General features: G+C 53.8%; 1 protein-coding gene across 1 annotated transcript; it reads left to right on the top strand.

Annotated features, from left to right (window-relative positions):
• The first annotated feature begins 12,314 nt into the window (after positions 1–12,314).
• LOC131583488 (G-protein coupled receptor 12-like) lies at positions 12,315–14,469 on the top strand. Its single transcript, XM_058847641.1, has 2 exons — positions 12,315–12,420; positions 13,418–14,469. The coding sequence occupies exon 2, from the start codon at positions 13,420–13,422 to the stop codon at positions 14,467–14,469; it is 1,050 nt and encodes a 349-aa protein (XP_058703624.1). The 5' UTR covers positions 12,315–12,420; positions 13,418–13,419.
• The last annotated feature ends 5,694 nt before the right edge of the window (positions 14,470–20,163 follow it).

A 20,163-nucleotide genomic window follows, 5' to 3' on the forward strand; every position in this document is an offset into this window, starting at 1 on the left:
ACACCAATGTAACCTTGGAGATCTCTGTGGGATAAACCCAGGAAAATGTGTTTAGCCAGGAATCTCACGTTAATGACAAGTCAGATTTCAGGCCTGGTGAGATCTCCTTGTTTGGACTCCTTTGCATCCCCCACAGTTTGGGTCTGGTGGTGCTTTTGGGTGATTTGAAATGCCCTGGATATTCTGGAAGCATCAGCTGCACAGCAGTGTCCGTGCAGGTTGTGGGGACTGTGATGGTGGGAAATTCCATCCCTGGGTGGTGAAGCCTGTATAGGTCTAACCCACAGCTATAAAAATCCTCGCTTTCCCATCACCTGGACAAGCTGAGGTAAAATAATTCAGTATTTTACAGCATTTGGAAACTGCTCCAGGTCCCTTTGCTCCAACCCTCACACCCTCAGCTCCTCCTCAGGGAATTGCACGAGGCAGCACGTGGGGGTGAGCAGGGAAAAGGGTTTTTCTTGGCCATCCTCCCCGAGTCCTCTATTTATTTTTTTTTTTTTTAACATTAAACTGTTCATTTTCAGATTTTGAGTCACAATATTTCTCCAAGGGAAAGGCCACGAGTCTGGAAAAAATCCAGTTCAGAATTCTCTGCCATCATTTCAGCACAGAAGAGCCAAAGCAGAGCTGGGACCTGCTGCTGCTGGGGACACCTCCAGGGTGCTCATCTCCTTCCAGAGCCTCCTGCCAGGTGCCCAGGCTGTCCCCTGGGATGTGGGGACAGATGTGGGTTGGTGAGGATCAGGAAGGAGCATTAAGGGATGTCTGAAGCCAGCAGACAGAGCAAAATGGAATTATTTTCATTATTTTCATTATTTTCATTATTTTCATTATTTTCATTAACTCAACCCTAGGGAGTAGTAAAGTGAAAAAATGAATGGAGATTTTACACTTTGGTTTTTCCTAGTTTCTCATGGATGGTATAAAACTGAACCTAAACCCAGGTTTAAGTGGAATTTTTTGAACCTCAGACCCATCAGAAAAAGCTGAGCTTTACTTTTATTAAAGTTTCCAGCAGGAGGAAGTCGCTGGATTTGGGAAAACCAATTTCTCTGTTGTTTCCACCCAGTTTGAGCCAAGTGCTCCGAGAGCAGGGACTCGGGGACAGGAGGATTCCCAGGAGTTATCTTCTAAAAATATCTCCAAAAGCTCTCCGAAATCCGGCAGGGAAGGAGCAGGACGCGCTCCTGGGCTGCAGGGCAGGAATTGGAGCAGGGGGAGGGAGATGTGGCCGTCCTTGGAGCGGTGACAGCACAGAGGTGACAAAAGGGAGGCAGCAGGAGCATCCTCTGAGGAGCTGGGAAAACGGGAAGGGAAAAACAAGAGCTCAGGAGGGATTTTTTGTGCCCTCACAGCCGGGATTTTGGTGATCCCATCTCCTGCCAGTGGCTCCCTCACCCCTCCTCGAGCTCTGCCGAGTGTCTTCTGCTCCCTGAGGCTGCTGAGTGGCTCCTGGAGTTGGTTTTTTGGTTGTTTTTGTGGGGCTTTTTCCCCTTTGCAGGGAGGAAAGGAAAGAGTCGCTCTGGCCTGCACCTTTCCTGGTTTGCCTGTTAGTCATGTTCCCGAGAAAAGCAAACGCTGCGGGATGCTGAGTGACAGCTTCTGGAGGAGCGGCGCTAATTTTATCTCAGCGCTGAAAAGAAGAACAGGGCTGGAGAATCTGCTGCAAGGAGCCATCCTGGGATGCCCCAAAACCTCGGAGCAGCCTCGGAGCCTTCCTCCCCCTCTGCACTGTTGGTTATCATCAGAGAATGGAATGGTTTGAAAGATCACCCACCCCACACCAGGGACACCTTTCCCTCTCCCAGCTTGCTCCAGGCCCCACCCAACCACTTCCATGGATGGGCTCACCTGGTTTTGCGTTTCATCCCATCCATTTCCACCCTGATTTTCCTCCAAGCCTGCTGGGAGGTGTTTAGGGAGGTCTCCCTTCCCCTTGTGCGTCTTTGATGGATTGGAACTTCCCTCCCCTTGGCACAGCTAAAGCTGCACCACCAGTTCCACTGTCCCAGCGCTGCTCCAGGGACATCTCCTCTCCCTCAGGCTCTGGATGAAGCTGAGCTCCTTCTTTTTCCCCATTTCCCTCTCTCCAGCATGACTTGGGCTGGCTCAGAAGCCGTGCAGAGCCAGGAGCAGCGGATGGAGGGCCAGGCAGGCTGAGGAGCTTTCCAGCAGCTCTTGTTGGGCATTAACTCTCTTTAATTTATCCCATTTTTATTTTATTTATCAGATTGCCCTACCCAGACACAGCCAGCAGGGTTTTGCCTCTTGCCAGGGCATGGTTGCCCAAACCCCCCTGATTTGGGGTCATTTTTCCTGACACCCCCTGATTTGGGGTCATTTTTCCTGACACCCCCTGATTTGGGGTCATTTTTCCTGACACCCCCTGATTTGGGGTCATTTTTCCTGACACCCCTCCTGGCTGGGCAGCAGAGCCAGGCACCGGCAGCCTCGCACTGCAGCGAGGCCCTGGCTGCTCCAGGTGCCGGGCTTGTGACACCTTGAGAGGTTTTGAGGATGAAAATGCTGTAATTAGAGAGAAAAACACCCCCCTGGGATTGTCTGAGTGCGGTGATGGGGAGGAAGGTGCTCACAGAGACACCTTGGGGTGCTGGAGCCCAGCCCAGGGATGCTCCAAACCCCAAAACAGCCCCCGAGGGTCAGGCCTGGCTGCTGGGGGGATCCTGGCCATGCCCTGGGCTCGGGGACAGCCTTGACCCCACCTGCCCTGGGAGCTCTGCAAACCAACCCCGCTGCCTTCCCTTCCCTCCCCTCCTCTTCCCCAGCCGCTAATTGAGCTGAGGCACTAATTAATGCCACAGCACCCAGCTTTACACTGAGAGGATGCTCTGATCTCCCTATTCCCGCTCTAACAGAGCCAGGAAATGCCAACACCCCGTGCCTTGGGGTGAAATCTCTGATATTTCCCTAAATTCATCCCCAGCACAGCACCCGCGAGTGCCGGAGGATCCAGGGATGCTCCAACGAGCACGGGGCGCTCCCGAGGAGCAGGAATTTGGGTTTATTTTTCCTGATATCCCCGCGATGTTTTTCCTGGATTGGGGTTTTGTTTTCTTCAAAAGCCACGAGGCTAAAAATAGCTGTGCTCTGTCTCTCATGCCGCGGTGTCCCGGCGTGAATCCGTGTGCGGAGCCGACCTTCATCTTCAGCAGCCCCACCCCAGGAGCTGCTTCTTGTGCTGTGCTATTTAAAGAACCTCTTGTGAACCTCAAGAAACACCTGATGGGAAAAACGAGGCTTTGTTGGGTTTTTTTCCCCTCGTTGAAAGAGCCACCTGGCCCCGGATTATCCCAAAGTGGCTGATTTGGGGTCGGGTTTAATTAAGGACAGGGCTGTAATAATTTAATTGGGTGGTTGTGGAGGATCTCTCCCTTCCCCGAGGTTGGGGCTGTGCACCCTGGGGTGCAGAGAGACAGCAGGGCAGGATTTGAGGGTCAGGGACTTGCTGAGGCAGGATCTGGGGGATTGGCACCCAACAAGGTGGGATTTGAGGGGAAGAGACCCAACAGGGCAGGATTTGGGATGCAGGGACCCAATGGGGCAGGATTTGGGATGCAGGGACCCAACAGGGCAGGATTAGGGATGTAGGGATCCAACAAGGCAGGATTAGGGATGTAGGGATCCAACAAGGCAGGATTTGGGATACAGGAACCCAACAAAGCAGGATTTGGGATGCAGGAACCCAACAAGGCAGGATTTGGGATGTAGGGACCCAACAAAGCAGGATTTGGGATGCAGGGACCCAATGGGGCAGGATTTGGGATGCAGGAACCCAACAAGGCAGGATTTGGGATGCAGGGACCCAATGGGGCAGGATTTGGGATGCAGGAACCCAGTGGGGCAGGATTTGGGATGCAGGGACCCAACAGGGCAGGATTTGGGATGCAGGGACCCAACAGGGCAGGATTAGGGATGTAGGGATCCAACAAGGCAGGATTTGGGATGCAGGGATCCAATAGGCCAGGATTTGGGATGCAGGAACCCAATGGGGCAGGATTTGGGATGCAGGGACCCAATGGGGCAGGATTTGGGATGCAGGAACCCAGTGGGGCAGGATTTGGGATGCAGGAACCCAGTGGGGCAGGATTTGGGATGCAGGAACCCAGTGGGGCAGGATTTGGGATGCAGGAACCCAGTGGGGCAGGATTTGGGATGTAGGGACCCAATGGGGCAGGATTTGGGATGCAGGAACCCAACGGGGCAGGATTTGGGATGCAGGGACCCAACAAAGCAGGATTTGGGATGCAGGCACCCAACAAAGCAGGATTTGGGATGTAGGCACCCAACAAGGCAGGATTTGGGATGCAGGAACCCAATGGGGCAGGATTTGGGATGCAGGAACCCAACAAAGCAGGATTTGGGATGCAGGGACCCAATGGGGCAGGATTTGGGATGCAGGAACCCAACAAGGCAGGATTTGGGATGCAGGAACCCAACAGGGCAGGATTTGGGATGCAGGAACCCAATGGGGCAGGATTTGGGATGCAGGAACCCAACAAGGCAGGATTTGGTGAACTCAGGCACCCAGCGAGGCAGATTTGGGCACAGCCAGCCCATCCATGGATTCATGGAGCAGAGGGAATTCCAGTAGTCCCCCCTCCACGGGCGTGGTGTTGCCAGCGTGAGGAACTCCCAAAATGCTGGGGGGATTTGCCAGGTTGGGTTTGGTGATGGTTTGGAGAGGATGAGGATGGTGGGACAGAGCCTCCCCCAGGGCTGGCAGTGCCACTGAGGCATCAGAGCAGCCAAAACCGCTGTGCCCTCCCAGAGGTCTGGGTCTCTCCCAGTTCCATCTCCTTCTTTCTCCCGGTTTTTATTTTTCCCAGTGGTTTTGTGGAGGGGAGAAGCTGCTGGGGGCACAGTGAGGATCCCTGAAACCCCCTCGTGCAGAAGGGATGGAACACAAACACTCCTGCAGAGCACAGCTGAAGGCTGCAGGTTTCTTCCCTCTCCCCTCCCCATCACGAAGAGGCTCCAAATTCTCCCAATCCACAGGAAAAAGTGGGAGTGGGAAAAGCGCATCCCTGTCAGTGGAGCTGTAATTAGCGGCTCCCTAATGAGGAGCTGGCCCCGGGGAGCAGCATCCCCGCCCAGCTGAGGCTCTGCAGGGATGGACAGACAGAATTCCCCCAGCACATCCCTGGAAAAATGGCCGGGAGCCTCCTCCGGGTGTGAACCTGGGAATAAATCCTGCAATAAATCCCACAGGCTGGCACGGGAGAGGGGGAGGGAAGATGAGGGGGGCAGGGAGTGACAGAGCAACCCTGGGAGGAGCCTGACTGCGGGATTTATTTTATTAGTAGTAGTATTAGTAGTATTTTTAGTATTATTGGTAGTATTTTTAGTATTATTAGTATTAATATCAGTATTAGTATCACTATTATTATCATTATTATCATCACTATTATTATATAAATGATGTATGGAGTATAAATAATACGAAATATATAATATATCAATATATTAATATATTAACATATTAAATAGAGATAGATTATTTAATTTCTTATGTATGAAATATAAGATGAAATATATTAGTGTATTAAATACAAATATTGTTATTAGTACTATTGGTGATATTAATAATACTAATAGTAATAATAATATTACTTATTTAATATTAATAGTAATAAATATTAATGATGATAATGATTACGATAATTATTATTATAATAATGATAATAATGATAATAATGATGATAATAATGATAATGATAATGATAATGATAATGATAATAATAATAATAATAATAATAATAATAATAATAATAATAATAATAATAATAATAATAATAATAATAATAATATCGGGATTTTTTATTATCCTGGTTTGGTGAAAGCCAGGGGGACAAAGTCTGGCAGTCCCCGAGCCGGGAGGAGATGGGTCACGGTGACACTGGCGAGTGTCCTCGGTGACCCGGTGGCCTCATTTCCAAAGGTGCCACCATCCACAGCTGCCAGAGGGATCGGGAAGTGCCGGGATTGATGGAACCCCCCCTTGGGAGGGATGGGGATGGGGCAGGGTCTCCTCCTGTCACCCCAAATCCCCCGGTGCTCATCAGACCCTTCCCGCTCCTTTCCCAGCCCTGGGATGTCCCCAAACTCGGGGATGTGGCGTGTCCAGGGACCTTCCTGGCCATCCCTGCGGCCGGGATACCAAACTGTGCCCGAAAGTTACGGCCAAGGCGGGGTTTGGGCCGGAATTGTTGCGTTTTCTGTTTGAGCAGGGGAAGGGAGGGATGCTGTCCCCTCTGCTGCCATCCCTATAGCAACCAGCAGCCTCTTCCTGTTAAACGAGTGACTCATGATTGCTCTCAGAGCAGGGATGTGCTTGTCACTTCGAGCTCTGACAGCACAACCGACTTTTCAGGAGGAACAAAAAAATAAAAATCAGGAAAAAAAAACCCCAGGGAAGCAGCTCAAAACTGGGTGGGAAGGTGCAGTTCTGGGTCTCACCCTCCCCATCCATCCTGCTGCCTTCATCTCCCCCAAACCCTTCAAATTCGGCAGCTTTCAAGTATTTGGAGGGTTTTCCTTGTTGCTGCTTTTCCCATTCCCTGCTCCAAGTGCCTTTTTGGCCATGAATTCATCCCTGGGGGCTCGGGGGGAGATGTTTCTCCAGCATCAGCAGGGGGAGAGCCCAGCACAGCTCTGGGGTGAAATCCCCAGGGCAGAGGGAATTCCTGCGGGACCAGAGAACCTCCCTGCTTTAAACCCCAGCCTGGAGGATGGAGAAGGCAGATTCCCAGGATATTCAGCAGCTCTCCACTCTGTGTTCACACCTCTGGAAATGTCTCTTCTATCCCCGAGTGCTGAGACAGCTGTGGGCAGCGGTGCTGAAGGAGAAATTGCAATGCCCAGAGAGTGAAAAATACTTCCACACCCCAAATTCCAGGTGGGTGTAGCTCAAGGCTGAGGGTTGGGATGTGACCCACTCATGGTTCTCTGAAACAGATTTTTTCCAAGCCAAGTCCTTGTTTTACACAAATTATTTCACTCCCAGCAAGCAGCTGTGACCTTTTCTGGGTGATGTCCTGACCCACCCTATCTGGGAGAGCAGGGCTCTGCATCCAGGAATTTTGGTTCCCCAGCCTGATTCCTGGGAATTCCCAGAGCTGTGACCCCACACAGGATCCTGTTTAAATATCAGAAACCCGAGTTAAAATCAGTAAATAGAGAGGACCAGCATGGGGGTGTCGAGCTGCCACTTCAAAGCTGGGATTTCTGGATTTCTGGATTTCTGGATTTCTGGAGGCCAACATCCTTCCTGCCCAGCGGGAAAGGAGCTGGGGAGGCTGGAGGTGCTTTCAGTGCCACCAGGGGAGGTTTTCCCTGCGGGGAGGGTGGGCTGCCTCTCCTTCCCCCCGTGCCAATCCCCCAGGAGGGATCATCGGGGGGTTCAGGGATTGAATGGAGCAGTAAATCCAACCCTGCCGAGGGATTCCTGCTGCTGCTGCTGTGTTCCTGGGGCTTTTCCACCCAGCCCTGGCACCTTCCTGGTGTTCAGAGCTGCTTCTCTGCCGTGGCTCCAGAGCTTGGTGCTCCAGAGCAGCTCAGTCCAAGCCTGGTTTTGGAAAACTCACATCGGTGGCAGCAGGGGCACAGCAGGGAGGGGACGGCTGCCCACAACTCTGATGCAAAAACCTCACAATTTTCTATTTTTTTTTAAGGATCTTCCCTATTTTTCCCCATCCAAACCCCTAGAAAACCTTCCTTACCTCTGTGCCGTGTCAGATAAATTGGGTAATTGTTAATTATTAATTATCACACTGATGTGCCCGAATATTTTGCCTCATGTTCTGCACAGTGTTATCTATGACTGAATGGCAGTTTAGGGAAACACAGCCCCTCCTGATGAGGCACCCAGCCACAGCAGCACATACAGCTTGGGAGAAGGAGTAGAACAGTGCAAAACCCTTGAATTTGGGAAAAAAAAAACCCTTTTCCCAGAAGCCCTGCTCAGTGACATATGGTGACACGGTGTGTGCCAGCAAAGGTGCTCCAAAAATGCATCCCTCTGGCTCAGGAAAGGACTTGGAGCAAAACCATTCGTGTGGGGATGATATCACTGATGGAAGGAGCAGAAATCCTCCCCCTGGCCTGGCATCAGCGTTTGTTTGGTGGGAATCAGGAGGAGAAGGAGGAGTGAGCCTTGGAATCGCTCCTGGCATCGTCCCCCTGAACGGGGGGTGTGTTACAGCCACAGGGGGACACGGTGTCCCCACTGTCCCCAGCCCAGGGAGAGGGGCTGGAAGGAATTTCCTGGTGCTGGAAGAGCCAAAGATCCACCCAGAGCTCTCCAGGAGGTAAAAGCAGTGCTGCTGCAGGGGGATGGCACAGATCACACACAGTCTGAGACACAGAGTGTGAGCCCTTGGCTCTGATCTCTGCCTCTGACATCCAGGAGAACACTGAATTTCATACAACATGAAATTGATGGGTGTGTTTTCATGGTGTTACATGGAAACCACTGCTAAAGTCAGATAGAAAAGCTGAAAGTGTGAGTGTGTAGATTAGAGAGTTTTCTTAAATCAATGGGTGGAAAAGTTAAAGTTTAGAGTTTAAACTAATTTAGAGAGCAGAAGACAAGATGAAGGGTTTAGAATATTGTTTATTTTCCTTCTTCTTTCTTCTTCATGTTCTTCTTCCAGAGGTTTTTGGGTAGCAGGAGGTGATTGGATAGAAAATGTCACAGTGCAGCACACAGGTGTTGGGTCATTGGGTCATTAATAAAAATAATTAACGTGTCTATTGTTAATTGGGTAAAAATAGATATGAAGATGAGACGGCCGCACAGTTTGGGGCCATTTTGTGCCATCAGAGCCAAAACAAGCCAGGTTGCAGTGAATTAAACTTGTGCAGAAAGTTTGGAAAGACCTGACAAGTCTTTGATAACATCCTAATAAACACGAGAAACAAGATCCTAACGAGCTTTGGAGTTTTCTTGCTGGCCCAGAGAACTGAGATAAACAGAACTCCCCGTGAGGGAATATCCCCAAGGAGCTCAGCTCAGAGAAGCTGAAAAATCCAGGAGTGAAGAGAAGTGCGGAAGAAATACAGCAGAATCAGGAGAAAGAAGAAACAAATTAAAACCTGGAAGGTTGTGGGGAGAAGCTTTTCAGACAAATCAGCTGTTTTTCCACAGAGGTGGATGATTTTATCAGCCACCCTCCAACTCCTCCTGGCTTTGCATCAGCACCTCAACCACCCCAACCCACCACAGAGCCCTGGTTCTTCCCACCGGGCTGGGATGCTGCACTGTGACAATTCCCATTTTTCCAGTGGCAGCAGTGAGGAAATGGCCTCGTTTCCACCAAGAATTCCATAATTCCACCAAGAATTATGCAAAGCCTTTCAATGTCGGGCTCCAGGCGCTCCCCGGCGGCGCGCAGCCCCCGACTGCTCCATTTTGGGGGGAGGCTGGCGGGCTCCGAGCGCTTCTTTGCCACCCTGATTAGTCAGCACTGCTAATTATAGCCGTGCTTTTCCTTCCCAGAGCTCCTCAAGCACCGTTTGGAGTAACAGGGAGCAGCAGAGGTGCTGGAACGAGGCTGGATCCGCTCGCTGCCGAGAAGATGCCGGGATAAATGGAATTTTGGGGGGATGTTCCAGCAGCGTGGCTTTGAGCCCGGCTCGGGGGTCACAAGGCAGTGAGCTCATGGATTTGCCAGCTCAGCCACAGGATGCTCCCACAGGAGTGGGAGCTGGGCTGGGAAAAGCTGATGGGATGGCGGGAGGTGATGACGTCTGCCTGAAGAAAAGATGCAAAGCCGATTTTAATGGTTCTGGAAGTAAAAATGGTGGAGAATTGGAATTGTGGTTATTCCTCTGTACCACCAGTGTGCCCATAAACAGCAGCCCTTGTTCCAGCTCTGGTTCCCAGTGGGCTGGGCCAGGGACACCCTGGTTTTAACTTGCCAGCCACTTGTTTTAGCTGAAGAAGCACAAATTCTAAGGCAGGATGAGCCCCAGGTGAAGCTCTGCTGTGGGCTGGGAGCACCCAGCATGAGGAAAACCTGCCTTCTTCAGCACTGAGCTTTCTCCCAAGGCCAAAACCCAAGGAGGATGATGAGGAATGAAGGTGGGAGACTTTTTCCACGCTGAACAGCGTTTCTGGGTGAGGCTGGTGGCCCCTTGCTCTGGAATTACAGCGTCAGGCTCTGTCTTTGCTTTTAGCTTCAATCTCTGCTCCTCTCTCTTGAAGCTGTAATTTAAAAACAGATGAAGCATATCTAATACTTTTTGAACATTGCCAGGATGGTCTTGCAGCTGCTCAGGGAGCTCAGAACACTGAACACAACTCCAAAAAGTGGATTCTCAAGCACTGGAAACGGGGTGTGCAGTGGACCATCCTCTCCTGTGCACCACGGGCTGCTCTGGGGACAGCAAGCCCTGGTTTAAAAGGGGGCAGATAATTTCATTTTTGTCACCAGAAAAATCTCAGCATTCTTGGGGTACCCCAGCCAGTGCTTTGCCAATCCACTTCACAGGTGAAACCCAAAAAAAAACCTCCTTGGAGACTCCTTGCTCTTCCCCGGGCAGGAGGACAAGCAGCTCCCATCACTGGCTGAAATCCGCTGGGATGTTTGTATGGAAAAGGGGCACTTCTGGAGCCAGGAGGGAAAACACCTGCCAGGGACTGGAATTTCTGTACAGGAAAAACATCCCGGGATTGTGGCAAACTGGTGGTGGGATGTGGAGGGGGGAAGGAAGGGGCTGGGAATGCAGGGTGTTGGAGAGGGCAGCAAGGGTGGGATGCTGGATGGAGCAGGGGGACCAAGGCAACTCCAGCGAGCCCACGGGGTCTGGGATCAGCTCTGGGACCCTCTGGAGCGTGCGTGTCCCTGCAAGGGCCAGGCTGGGTCACCGGTGTGTGCTGTGTGTGCCCATCCTCGCTCAGCCTCTCTGCCGGCGGGCTGGGGACAGCGGGGACATCCCTGCCCAGCCCCGCAGCCGCTCCCAGCCCGGCCTGGGTGGGCTCTGACCCCCACAGACCACCAGGCACGGCCGGCACATCCCCTCTGCCGCCAGCGCTCCTTGCACCCCTTTCCTGTCGGGGAGGGGAGCCAGGCAGAGCCCCTGAGCCTCCTCCCCTTCTCCCGGCCCGTGCGTAATTCCCGGGAGCGGATTCATTCAGCTCCTGCCCGGCTTTCCTCCGCCCCTTCTGATGCCGCCGCTGTCACTCGGCTCACGGAGCTCGGTCACGGGGCCCTGGCCCCAGGTAAATGACGATTCAAGTCCCCCGGGATGGGGCTTGGCCTGATTAGGAACCCAGATGCTCCAAATTGGGGCTGTTGGGTTCAGCCGAAATCGCTGGTGTTCACCCAAAGGTCTCTGCGCATCGGGAGCTGGAAATCCTTCCCAGCGCTGAGCTGGCTGCACCGCAAAGCTCCAGCCTGGAAGAGAGAGGGGGATGAAAGAAGGGAGCTGGGGTGTTACGAAACCGGTGGGAAAAGGGGGAGAAGGTGTAGTTGAAATCCTGTGGATCCAGGAGCTGAGCATCCCCGCTTTGATGATCCCGCTCCCAAGATGAATCACGGAGCCATTTATAGCTGGAAAAAAATAATCGTGTCTTTGGGATTTGTTCCTTTCCGGGCTGTTCCTTTCCCAAACAGTCGGGGAGGAAGCTCCGGGGATGGGTGGGTGCTGCGGCGAGGGGATCAGACCCTCATACTCAGCGTCCTTGGGCGGGTTCCAATCCCAGCGAGATCCTCCTCATCCCAGCTTTTCGCTGGCTGGAGGGAATCCCGTGTGGGGCGAAGGCTCTGGTTTGCGACGTTTCCCCGTGGAGGGATGTCCCTGCCCCAGCCTGGCCGAGCAGCATCCCCGATCCGCCGTGTCCCGGAGGCTCCGGGCAGCGCTGCCGCCGTCCCGGACATTGTCCTTGAGGAGCGCGGCCCCGGAGCCGCCTCCCCTCGCATCCCTCGGCACAAGCGGTAAAAATAAACCCAGCGAGGCTCCGGGGCCTGGCCGGTGCCCAAGCTGCATCCGCAGGACGCAGGTGCAGCGGGCCCCGACCTTGGGGAGGTGCGTCGGGAGAGCCTGTGGATGAATGAAGGATCGGCGGGGCGGGTGCGCGCACCCCCCGCGTGCCTGCGGGTGTGGATGGGGATGTGGAGCGCGGAGCCAGCCTCGTTGTTATTCTGATCACAGCGGCTCTGATTCACAGACTTGGATCATGAATATAAGTGAAGACTTTGACGTCAGAGTTGAGATTTATCAGCAGATCCAATGGGGCAGGAATATTAAGTGCAAGTCGATGCCAGCTCTCTGCCAACGCTATTAGCGATGCTCGCCGAGGAATGAGGCTTCGCACCGAGGGCTGGAAGGACCGGCGAGGAAAAAAATAAAAACGGGGCGGGGGGGAGCAAGCTGATCCTCGAGCATTAAAACCAGGTAAAACAACAACCCCCGGCGGCGCGGCTGAGTGCGAGAAGGGGCGATGGTGGCTGCGGGCTGCGGGCACAGCCCCCGACCTTCACACCTCGGCTGCCCACCCCGGGCGGGGGGATTGGCTCCGCCAGGCAGGGCAGGATGGTGCCGCCGGCTGGGAGAGTCTTCCACCAGCCTTTTCCAAAGGAGGGAAAGGCAGGGAGGAAGGAGAAACTTAACGTGAGGCTGTTCCTGGCCGCTGCCTTCTCCTTCCATCAGCGGCTCCGCATAGAGGCGCTGGCCTATTAATAGTGTTTATTTTTACTCACTGCACGCCAAAAAGAAAGGGCTGCGGGAGGAGGGGGCTGAGGGGTTGAGCTATAAATAGGTAGCAAAGGTGGCCGTGCCCCGGGGAGGGGAGGAAGAGGAGGAGGAGGAGGAGGGGGCGGCCGGTTCCTCGCCGGGTGCGCAGTGCCTGCGGACCCTGCATGGAGCCGAGCGCACGGAGGCGGCTGCGGGCAGCGGGGCGATGAGTTGTGCTCGGCCTCAGCCCGGCGGGAGATAGCGGCCAGGGGTGCGTGTGGGGCACTCGATCCCGGGGAAGCTGCAGCCGGGCTGCGGGGGGAGCGGGCGGGGATGCGGCGGGCGGGGGCGGCCCGGCGAGGGGCGCGGTGTCCCGGGGCGGGGGGCTCCGGAACGCGGTGCGAGCTCGATGAGGGTCTCCCCGGGCTCGATGAGGGTCTCCCCGGGCTCGGTGAGGGTCTCCCCCGGCTCGGTGAGGGTCTCCCCCGGCTCGGTGAGGGTCTCCCCGGGCTCGGTGAGGGTCTCCCCCGGCTCGGTGAGGGTCTCCCCCGGCTCGGTGAGGGTCCCTCCGGGCTCGGTGCGGCTCCCGGCTCTGCTGGAGGGGCTGGCTCGGCGCTGCCCTGCCCGGGCCGAGCGCGGGGCTCGGCGGCTCCCGGGGGGCTCGGGGTCCGTCCCCGCCTCGCCGCCCCTCACCGCCCCCTTCTCCCTCTCTCCCCAGCGATGCTGCACGGCCCCGCCGCCATGGGGGAGCCGTGGCCGCCGCAGCAGCAGCAGCAGCAGCGGCTCCCGGGGCTCGGCAACGCCTCGGAGCCCCCCGCCTGGCCCTCGGCGGCGGCGGCCGGGCCGGGCACGGCGGCTCCGGGCGGCGGGGCGGCCGCCGCGGGCTCCGTGAGCCCCTGGGACATCGCGCTGTGCGCCACGGGCACGGCGGTGGCGGGGGAGAACGCGCTGGTGCTGGCCGTGCTGTTCTACACGCCGAGCCTGCGGGCTCCCATGTTCCTGCTGATCGGCAGCCTGGCGCTGGCCGACCTGCTGGCCGGGCTGGGGCTGGTGGCCAACTTCGCCGTGCGCTACCTGCTGCGGCCGCCCAGCGAGGCGGCGGAGCTGGCGGCGGCGGGGCTGCTCCTGGCCGCCTTCTCCGCCTCCGTCTGCAGCCTCCTGGCCATCACCGTGGACCGCTACCTGTCGCTGTACAACGCGCTCACCTACCACAGCGAGCGCACGCTGGGCTTCACCTGCGCCATGGTGCTGCTGATGTGGCTGCTGTGCCTGGGCGTGGGGCTGCTGCCCCTCCTGGGCTGGAACTGCCTGCGGGACCAGAGCTCCTGCAGCATCCTGCGGCCCGTCACCAAGGACAACGCGGCCGTGCTGGCCGTCACCTTCCTGCTCCTCTTCGCCCTCATGATGCAGCTCTACCTGCAGATCTGCAAGATCGCCTTCCGGCACGCCCAGCAGATCGCCGTGCAGCACCAGTTCATCGCCACGGCTCAGGCCACCTCCACCCGCAAAGGGCTCTCCACGCTGTCGCTCATCCTCGGCACCTTTGCCCTGTGCTGGATCCCGTTCGCCATCTATTCCCTGGTGGCCGATTCCAGCTACCCCGCCGTCTACACCTACTCGCTGGCGCTGCCCGCCACCTGCAACTCGCTCATCAACCCCATCATTTACGCCTTCAGAAACCCAGACATCCAGAAATCGCTCTGGCTGGCCTGCTGCGGGTGCATCCCTTCCACCTTCTCCTCCAGACCAAGGACATCCAGCGACGTGTGAGGACTGAGCGCGGAGCCAGAGCTGCTCCCTGGCTCTCCTCCTCCTGCTCTTTTTCCCCTCTGTCGTTATTGTTTCCTACCGGGAGGAGCCCCCCGCCCGGTCAGCACATCTCGTTCCATGGAAAGATGGCCAAAAAGAGAGAGAGGGAAAAAAAAGAAAAAAAAGAAAAAGGGAAAAAGAAAGAGAGAGAGAGAGTAGAATGATAATGGTTTCCTCTAGAAATGTTATTTTCTTACACATTTTATTTTTTATTTAAAAACACAAAACACCAAAAAAACAAAAAAAAAAAAAAAAAAGGAAGAAAGGAAAAAAAAAAAAAGGATCCTCCTCGCACGATGGCGTTTGTCTGCTCTCGGGGTAAGCAGCCAGGGGAGCAGCGGGCCCCATCCCGGTGCTCCCACGCCTCGGGGACACATCCCATGGGACGGCCACAGGAGCGGGGGGATGGCGAGGGAGGTGTCGCGTCCCCCCCCGGGCGGGGCTGGTCCCCACGCGTGGGGTGGCCGTGCCCATCCCCCCGAAATCAGGGCCTGCGATGCTATGCAATAACGGGGGGCGAGCCCCGGCCGGGGGGGCTGCGGGAGGAGGGACACGGGCACTCCCTGCGCTTCCACAAGCACTTTGGGGACCTGCGGGGGTGACAAAACACTTTAGGTGTGGCTCGTTGGGGCTGTCGCAGCGATGGGGGCACCCAGGGAATCCGGTCCCTCCTTCCCTCCCCCCTGAACGTGAGCGGGGCAGGGCTGGCGCTGTGGGGACGGTGAGCGCAGCCGGGGTGCCCCGCACCCCAAAGTCTGGGAGGCCAAGGAAGGGCTCTCCTCATCCAGCTGGGGCTCTGGGGGCGCTGCTTTCTCCTCTTCCACACGAGTTGTTTACATGGGGTGGGATTTTCATCCAAAGAGGGGTCCGGGCTCGCTGGAGTCCCCGAGGGGGAAGCCTCTGTCACCACGCGTGTCACTGCTGATGCTGCCACTTTACTTTGCTTCGTTCGAGAAGCGCCGGGCCCCGACATTCCTGTGCCGTGTGATGTGCTGTGTGCTGCTGCTGACACCGTGATGAAGTGTCCTTTATCCTGTGCTTTTCTTTTGGCCGGGAGGTGGAATCGTGCATTCGCTGCTGAAGCCAGGAAGGAGCCGAGCAGCCCCCGGAGAGGTGCCGGGGCTGGGGATGGGACACCCAGGGTGGCTCAGGGCACAGGGGGGTCCTGCCAGGGCTCCTGGTGTGGGAGACTTGGGAGAGCTGAGTCTGGTACCCAAATATTCCGCTTTGCTCTAAAGAAATGGTTGTGATGCTGGAGAGGAACTTTGGATGAGGAAGGGCTCCCACTGCCAGAGGGCAGGGCTGGATGGGATATTGGGCAGGAATTGTTCCCTGGGAAGGTGGGGAGGGCTGGCACAGGTGCCCAGAGAAGCTGTGGATGCTCCTGGATCCCTGGAAGTGCCCAAGGCCAGGTTGGATGTTTTTTGGAACAGCCTGGGACAGTGGGAGGTGTCCCTGCCATGGCAGGGGTGACACTGGGTGTTTTTAATGTCCCTCCCAAGCTGTAACATTCTGTGAGTCTGCCATGGTGGAAGAAATGTTCTTGCTTTGTGTCACTTTGTGATCAGACAGATCCAGGGGGATTTTGTCCCTGGATCTGTGGAACCAATCTCTGGCTCCTCGGAGCCAAGTGCACATGAGAAAGTTCTGAATCTCCCAAGTGTGCCTGGGGCTTGGAGCTGTTGTCTACCTGTGACAGGTGGCCAGACTTTGAGGTTTTATGTTTTGTGGGTTTGGGTGGGGTTATTTTTCATCTCCTTTCTCTGATGAATACCTTGGAGAATGGGCAGTTGGCACAATGTGTGATCGATGTAAGTTTTAAATATATGTATAAGAAAGATTAATATTTATACAAACATTTCCCTCCTGTTTCTTCTGGTTTCTTAAGTACGGCCAGGTCCCTGCAGTTCCTCAGTGTAAAAACCCAACAGCTTAAATCCTTTTTGAAACATTGTGAACATTTGAAATGTTTTTATCCAGCCCCCCTAGCTAGAAGTCAGGGTTTGCTTCTCTGGGCAGCTCCTTTTATATCTTTAGATGAAAGGTAGTTGAACTGATCGGCTCTAGAAAAGCCTTGACACGAAAAAAGTTGCATTTTCTTGGCTTTCCAGTCAATTCCCTGTTGCTGAAGAGCTTGATTTTAACAATGTTCTTTTTAGAGTTTAGTTGCTTGAGGGATACACTGATAAACTTTGCCAAAATCAAATAAGGATCGATGAAAAACTTCTCCCTGTGGCCCTCAGCAGAAAGAGGAAAAAGATTTGGGATGTGAAGAGCTAAAGCTGAGGACACAGCCCCTGCCAGAATGAGGTGAAGAGCAGCTGGGGATGTCCTCACTGGGACACTGGGTCACCCAAACACATTTTTTTGTGTTTTTTACAGCCACTCTGGCAGAGGAAATTCTGAATTCTTGTCCTTGGGTGCCCTGCCCTGCTCACAGTCAGTACCAGGATGTGGCACGAGCCCATTCCGTGCTCAGAGCTACTGTCAAACAACAATCTCATTTCATTTCTCATTTCATTCCATCTGATGGTCAAGCTGAGATGTTGAAGCTGCCCATGGAAGCTCTTAAAAACACTTGTTAAATGTCAGGAAAAGTCTCAAGAAATCTCCTCTTTAAAAAAAACCCCATTTTGATAAATTGGCATTTTTACAGTCATTCCCCTTAATAAAAATAGTGCAATTTCCAGTTTGGTTGTTTTTTGGTTTGGGGGGTTTTTTGAGGTTTTTTTTTTTCTTTTCTCTGTTTTTTCTCTCCTGTTTAATCAGAGGAAAGGGGGGGAAATGAGGAGAAGTGAGGAAGAAGATAAAGAGGTTCAGGTTCACCTGCCGTGTGTTGCCTTGTGGAAACCTCTGACCATTTTAGTGCACCTTTGCTTCAGCGCTTTGGTTTTGGTTTTGTTCTGTTTTAAGACCTTTTAGTGGAAAATTTTGAAGTGGCAATGTTGAACATCGGTGGGGATGATGGATTTTGGGGACCTCCTTATGCAGAACACCAGGAAAGTTAATTTAAAAGCTTAAATCTCTCCCCGAGGTGGGGCTGCTGTGTGTGCAGGGTGGGAGTGTCCTGTGCTTGGGATATGTTTAGGATGGAATTCAGGGCTTTAGGATGAGGTTGTGCTGCCATAAACAGGGAGCAGCTCCCATGAATGTAAAGAGATGATGGTGAGGGAATCACTGGTGAGAGAAATGGGGTTTCCAGCTGATGGATCCTCTGTGGATCCACTGAGGAGCCAAAACTCAGTGCAAAGAGCCCCTGAGCACTCCCTGGGCACCAGCAGAAGGACTCAGAGCAACTGGAGTGCATCCCAGTGCTCCGTGTTTGCTGGTGTTGGGTGTGCTGGGAGGCTTCCTGGGATTCTGGATCTCTGTTAAACTGAGGTCTCTAAAAGCCTCTGATTTAATGATTGTGCTTTTCAGCTTGGACAAGGGGACAGTGGCAGTCCTGCAAAGCACGGGGTCCTTGGCTTGTTGGAAATTTGCAGGTGTCCTTTGACTTCCACAGAGTCCCCCTGGGCACTCCAGGAGGAAGCTGGAGCTGCCTGGAGAGGGCTGCTCTGCTTGGGAAGAGCTCCCTGTCCTCACCCTGGCCAGGATCTCACCCCTGCACCTGCAAACTCTGAGCTTTGCAAATGGCTTTTGATAAAGGATGAGAGGCCAGAGCCAGGCTGGGCTCAGATTCTTGTCACTTCTGGACTCTCCAGGAGCTGCTCTGGATCTGCAGCAGCAGAAATGGGCAGAAAACTGGTCCTGAGGAATTCCAGGTGGAATCCAACCAGCCCTGAGCCTGTGGCAGGGATCAGCATAGCCAGGGAAAGGAACCCACTGCTAATTTGCTGATTTATTTACAGCTTCCTGGGTGCCTTTGGCTTTCCCAGCACCAGCTGGTGGCCAGCAGAATGGAGATGTGAAAAGCTTTTGGTTTTGGTGCTTGGCTGGTAGAGTTGAGGGGATGAGGAAAGGGTGAGGAGGAGGAGGAGGAAGGAGAAAACATTCCTCAAATACACTGTGACAAGGCCAGGGTGTAACCACAGCTGCCCTGAGGTTCATGGAGATGTGCCAGGGCTGAGGGGGAGCTTGTGCATTTACAACAAGCCCTTGTCCCTGTCCCAGCACGAGAAATTAAAAAAACAAACCCAAAACAACAACAACAACAAAAAAAACCCACAAAAAAATCCTATAAAAATGTACAGATTCTACCAACAAAGCTGCTTAGTTTTATTTTGGGGTTTGTTCTCTTTTTTCCTTTTCTATTTTGGTCAGTTTGGGATGTGGGGCAGAGAAAATGTCTCTCTTTAGCCAGCTTCATGTCAGTAACCAGCAACAAAGATTCCAAGGATCTCAGTCCTGGCGGGGCAGCCCCAGTTTGTTCATATCAAATAATTTGAATTGAACCTGGAATGAACCCCCAAGAAACCATTACTGTTCTCATGAGGTGATGAAGTATCTCTTTCTTGTAGAAGCATCAAATTTGGGGTGGGGAGACCTTTTAAAAAGCCATTGCTACTCACAGGTATTGGTGTGTCCTGACCAGCATCGAGGCTCACGTCATTGTTAACGACCAATTAACAGCTCACCTCTAATTGTCAGGAATAACTGTTGGATGCTCATGGTATTTCCTTGTAATTCCTCTCGTTTGTGCCCAGTGGTGAGGTGAGGCAGCTCCACTTGGACCATTTGAACCTTTTCTGTTGCCCACTGCAGAATCTGCCCCAGCCCACCCTCGCTGTCCCTGCAAGGCCAGGAGCTCCCCCATTCCCACTGGGAATGTCACACAGAGTATTGCAGAGAGAAAATGGGATTTTCAGCAGAGGACACCCAAGCCAGACCTCTGTCCTGAAGCTCTTTGCTCCCTGACTTCGAGGGAGGTGAATGAATCTCCTCCAGCTCCCAGGGGAGTTGTTGCCTTCCCGAATTCCCATCCCAAGGTTATCCCTGCCCAGCCTGAGGGTGTCTGACAGCACACTGTGTGTCCCTGGCTGCTGAGAGCACCAGCACAGCTCTGTGGCCTTACTGCAGGCTCTGGGAGCTGGAAAGCAGCTGGCTCATCCCAGGAAAAGCTTTTGTTGTGGCTGGGAGGTGGCTGAGGATGAGGGGCAGTGTCCTGGGCTCTGCCTTGCCTTTGCCTTGCTTTTAGAACAAGGACTGGGCTGGTGGCCCTTGGGGGCAGGTCAGAGCATCCTCCCTGGAAAGGGAATCCTCCAGCCCTCAGCAGGGATGAGTTTTCCAGCAGGAAAATCCCGCTCTGTGCTCACCCTGGGCTCAGCCAGGATGGGATTCAATCATCCCCATTCCCTGCCTCCCGTCCCACCTGATTCCCCAGGAACGAGGCCATCCCACAGCAATCAGGACAGCGCCTGCTTCTGCTGTCAGTGCTGTCAGAGCCTTTTAACTTGGCTGGGAAACTGGATCTCAAAGGAAAATGTACAGTTATCATTCAATTATGGTTAAATCAAGCCCCTTCGATGCACTTTATGACCGAGTGAAAACAAATCAATGCTGTTATTGCACTGTATCTCTATTGTGTATAATATTATACATTCATCTGTAAGAGTAATTTATTTTTATTACTGTAAATAAAACTGTTCAAGTGATTTGTCAAGAGGATATCCAAAAATGGGGGGGTGGGTGGGGGTGGTAAAATTAAAACCTTTG

This window comes from Poecile atricapillus, chromosome 12, assembly GCF_030490865.1.
Source record: "Poecile atricapillus isolate bPoeAtr1 chromosome 12, bPoeAtr1.hap1, whole genome shotgun sequence".
In the NCBI taxonomy this organism is placed as follows: domain Eukaryota; kingdom Metazoa; phylum Chordata; class Aves; order Passeriformes; family Paridae; genus Poecile; species Poecile atricapillus.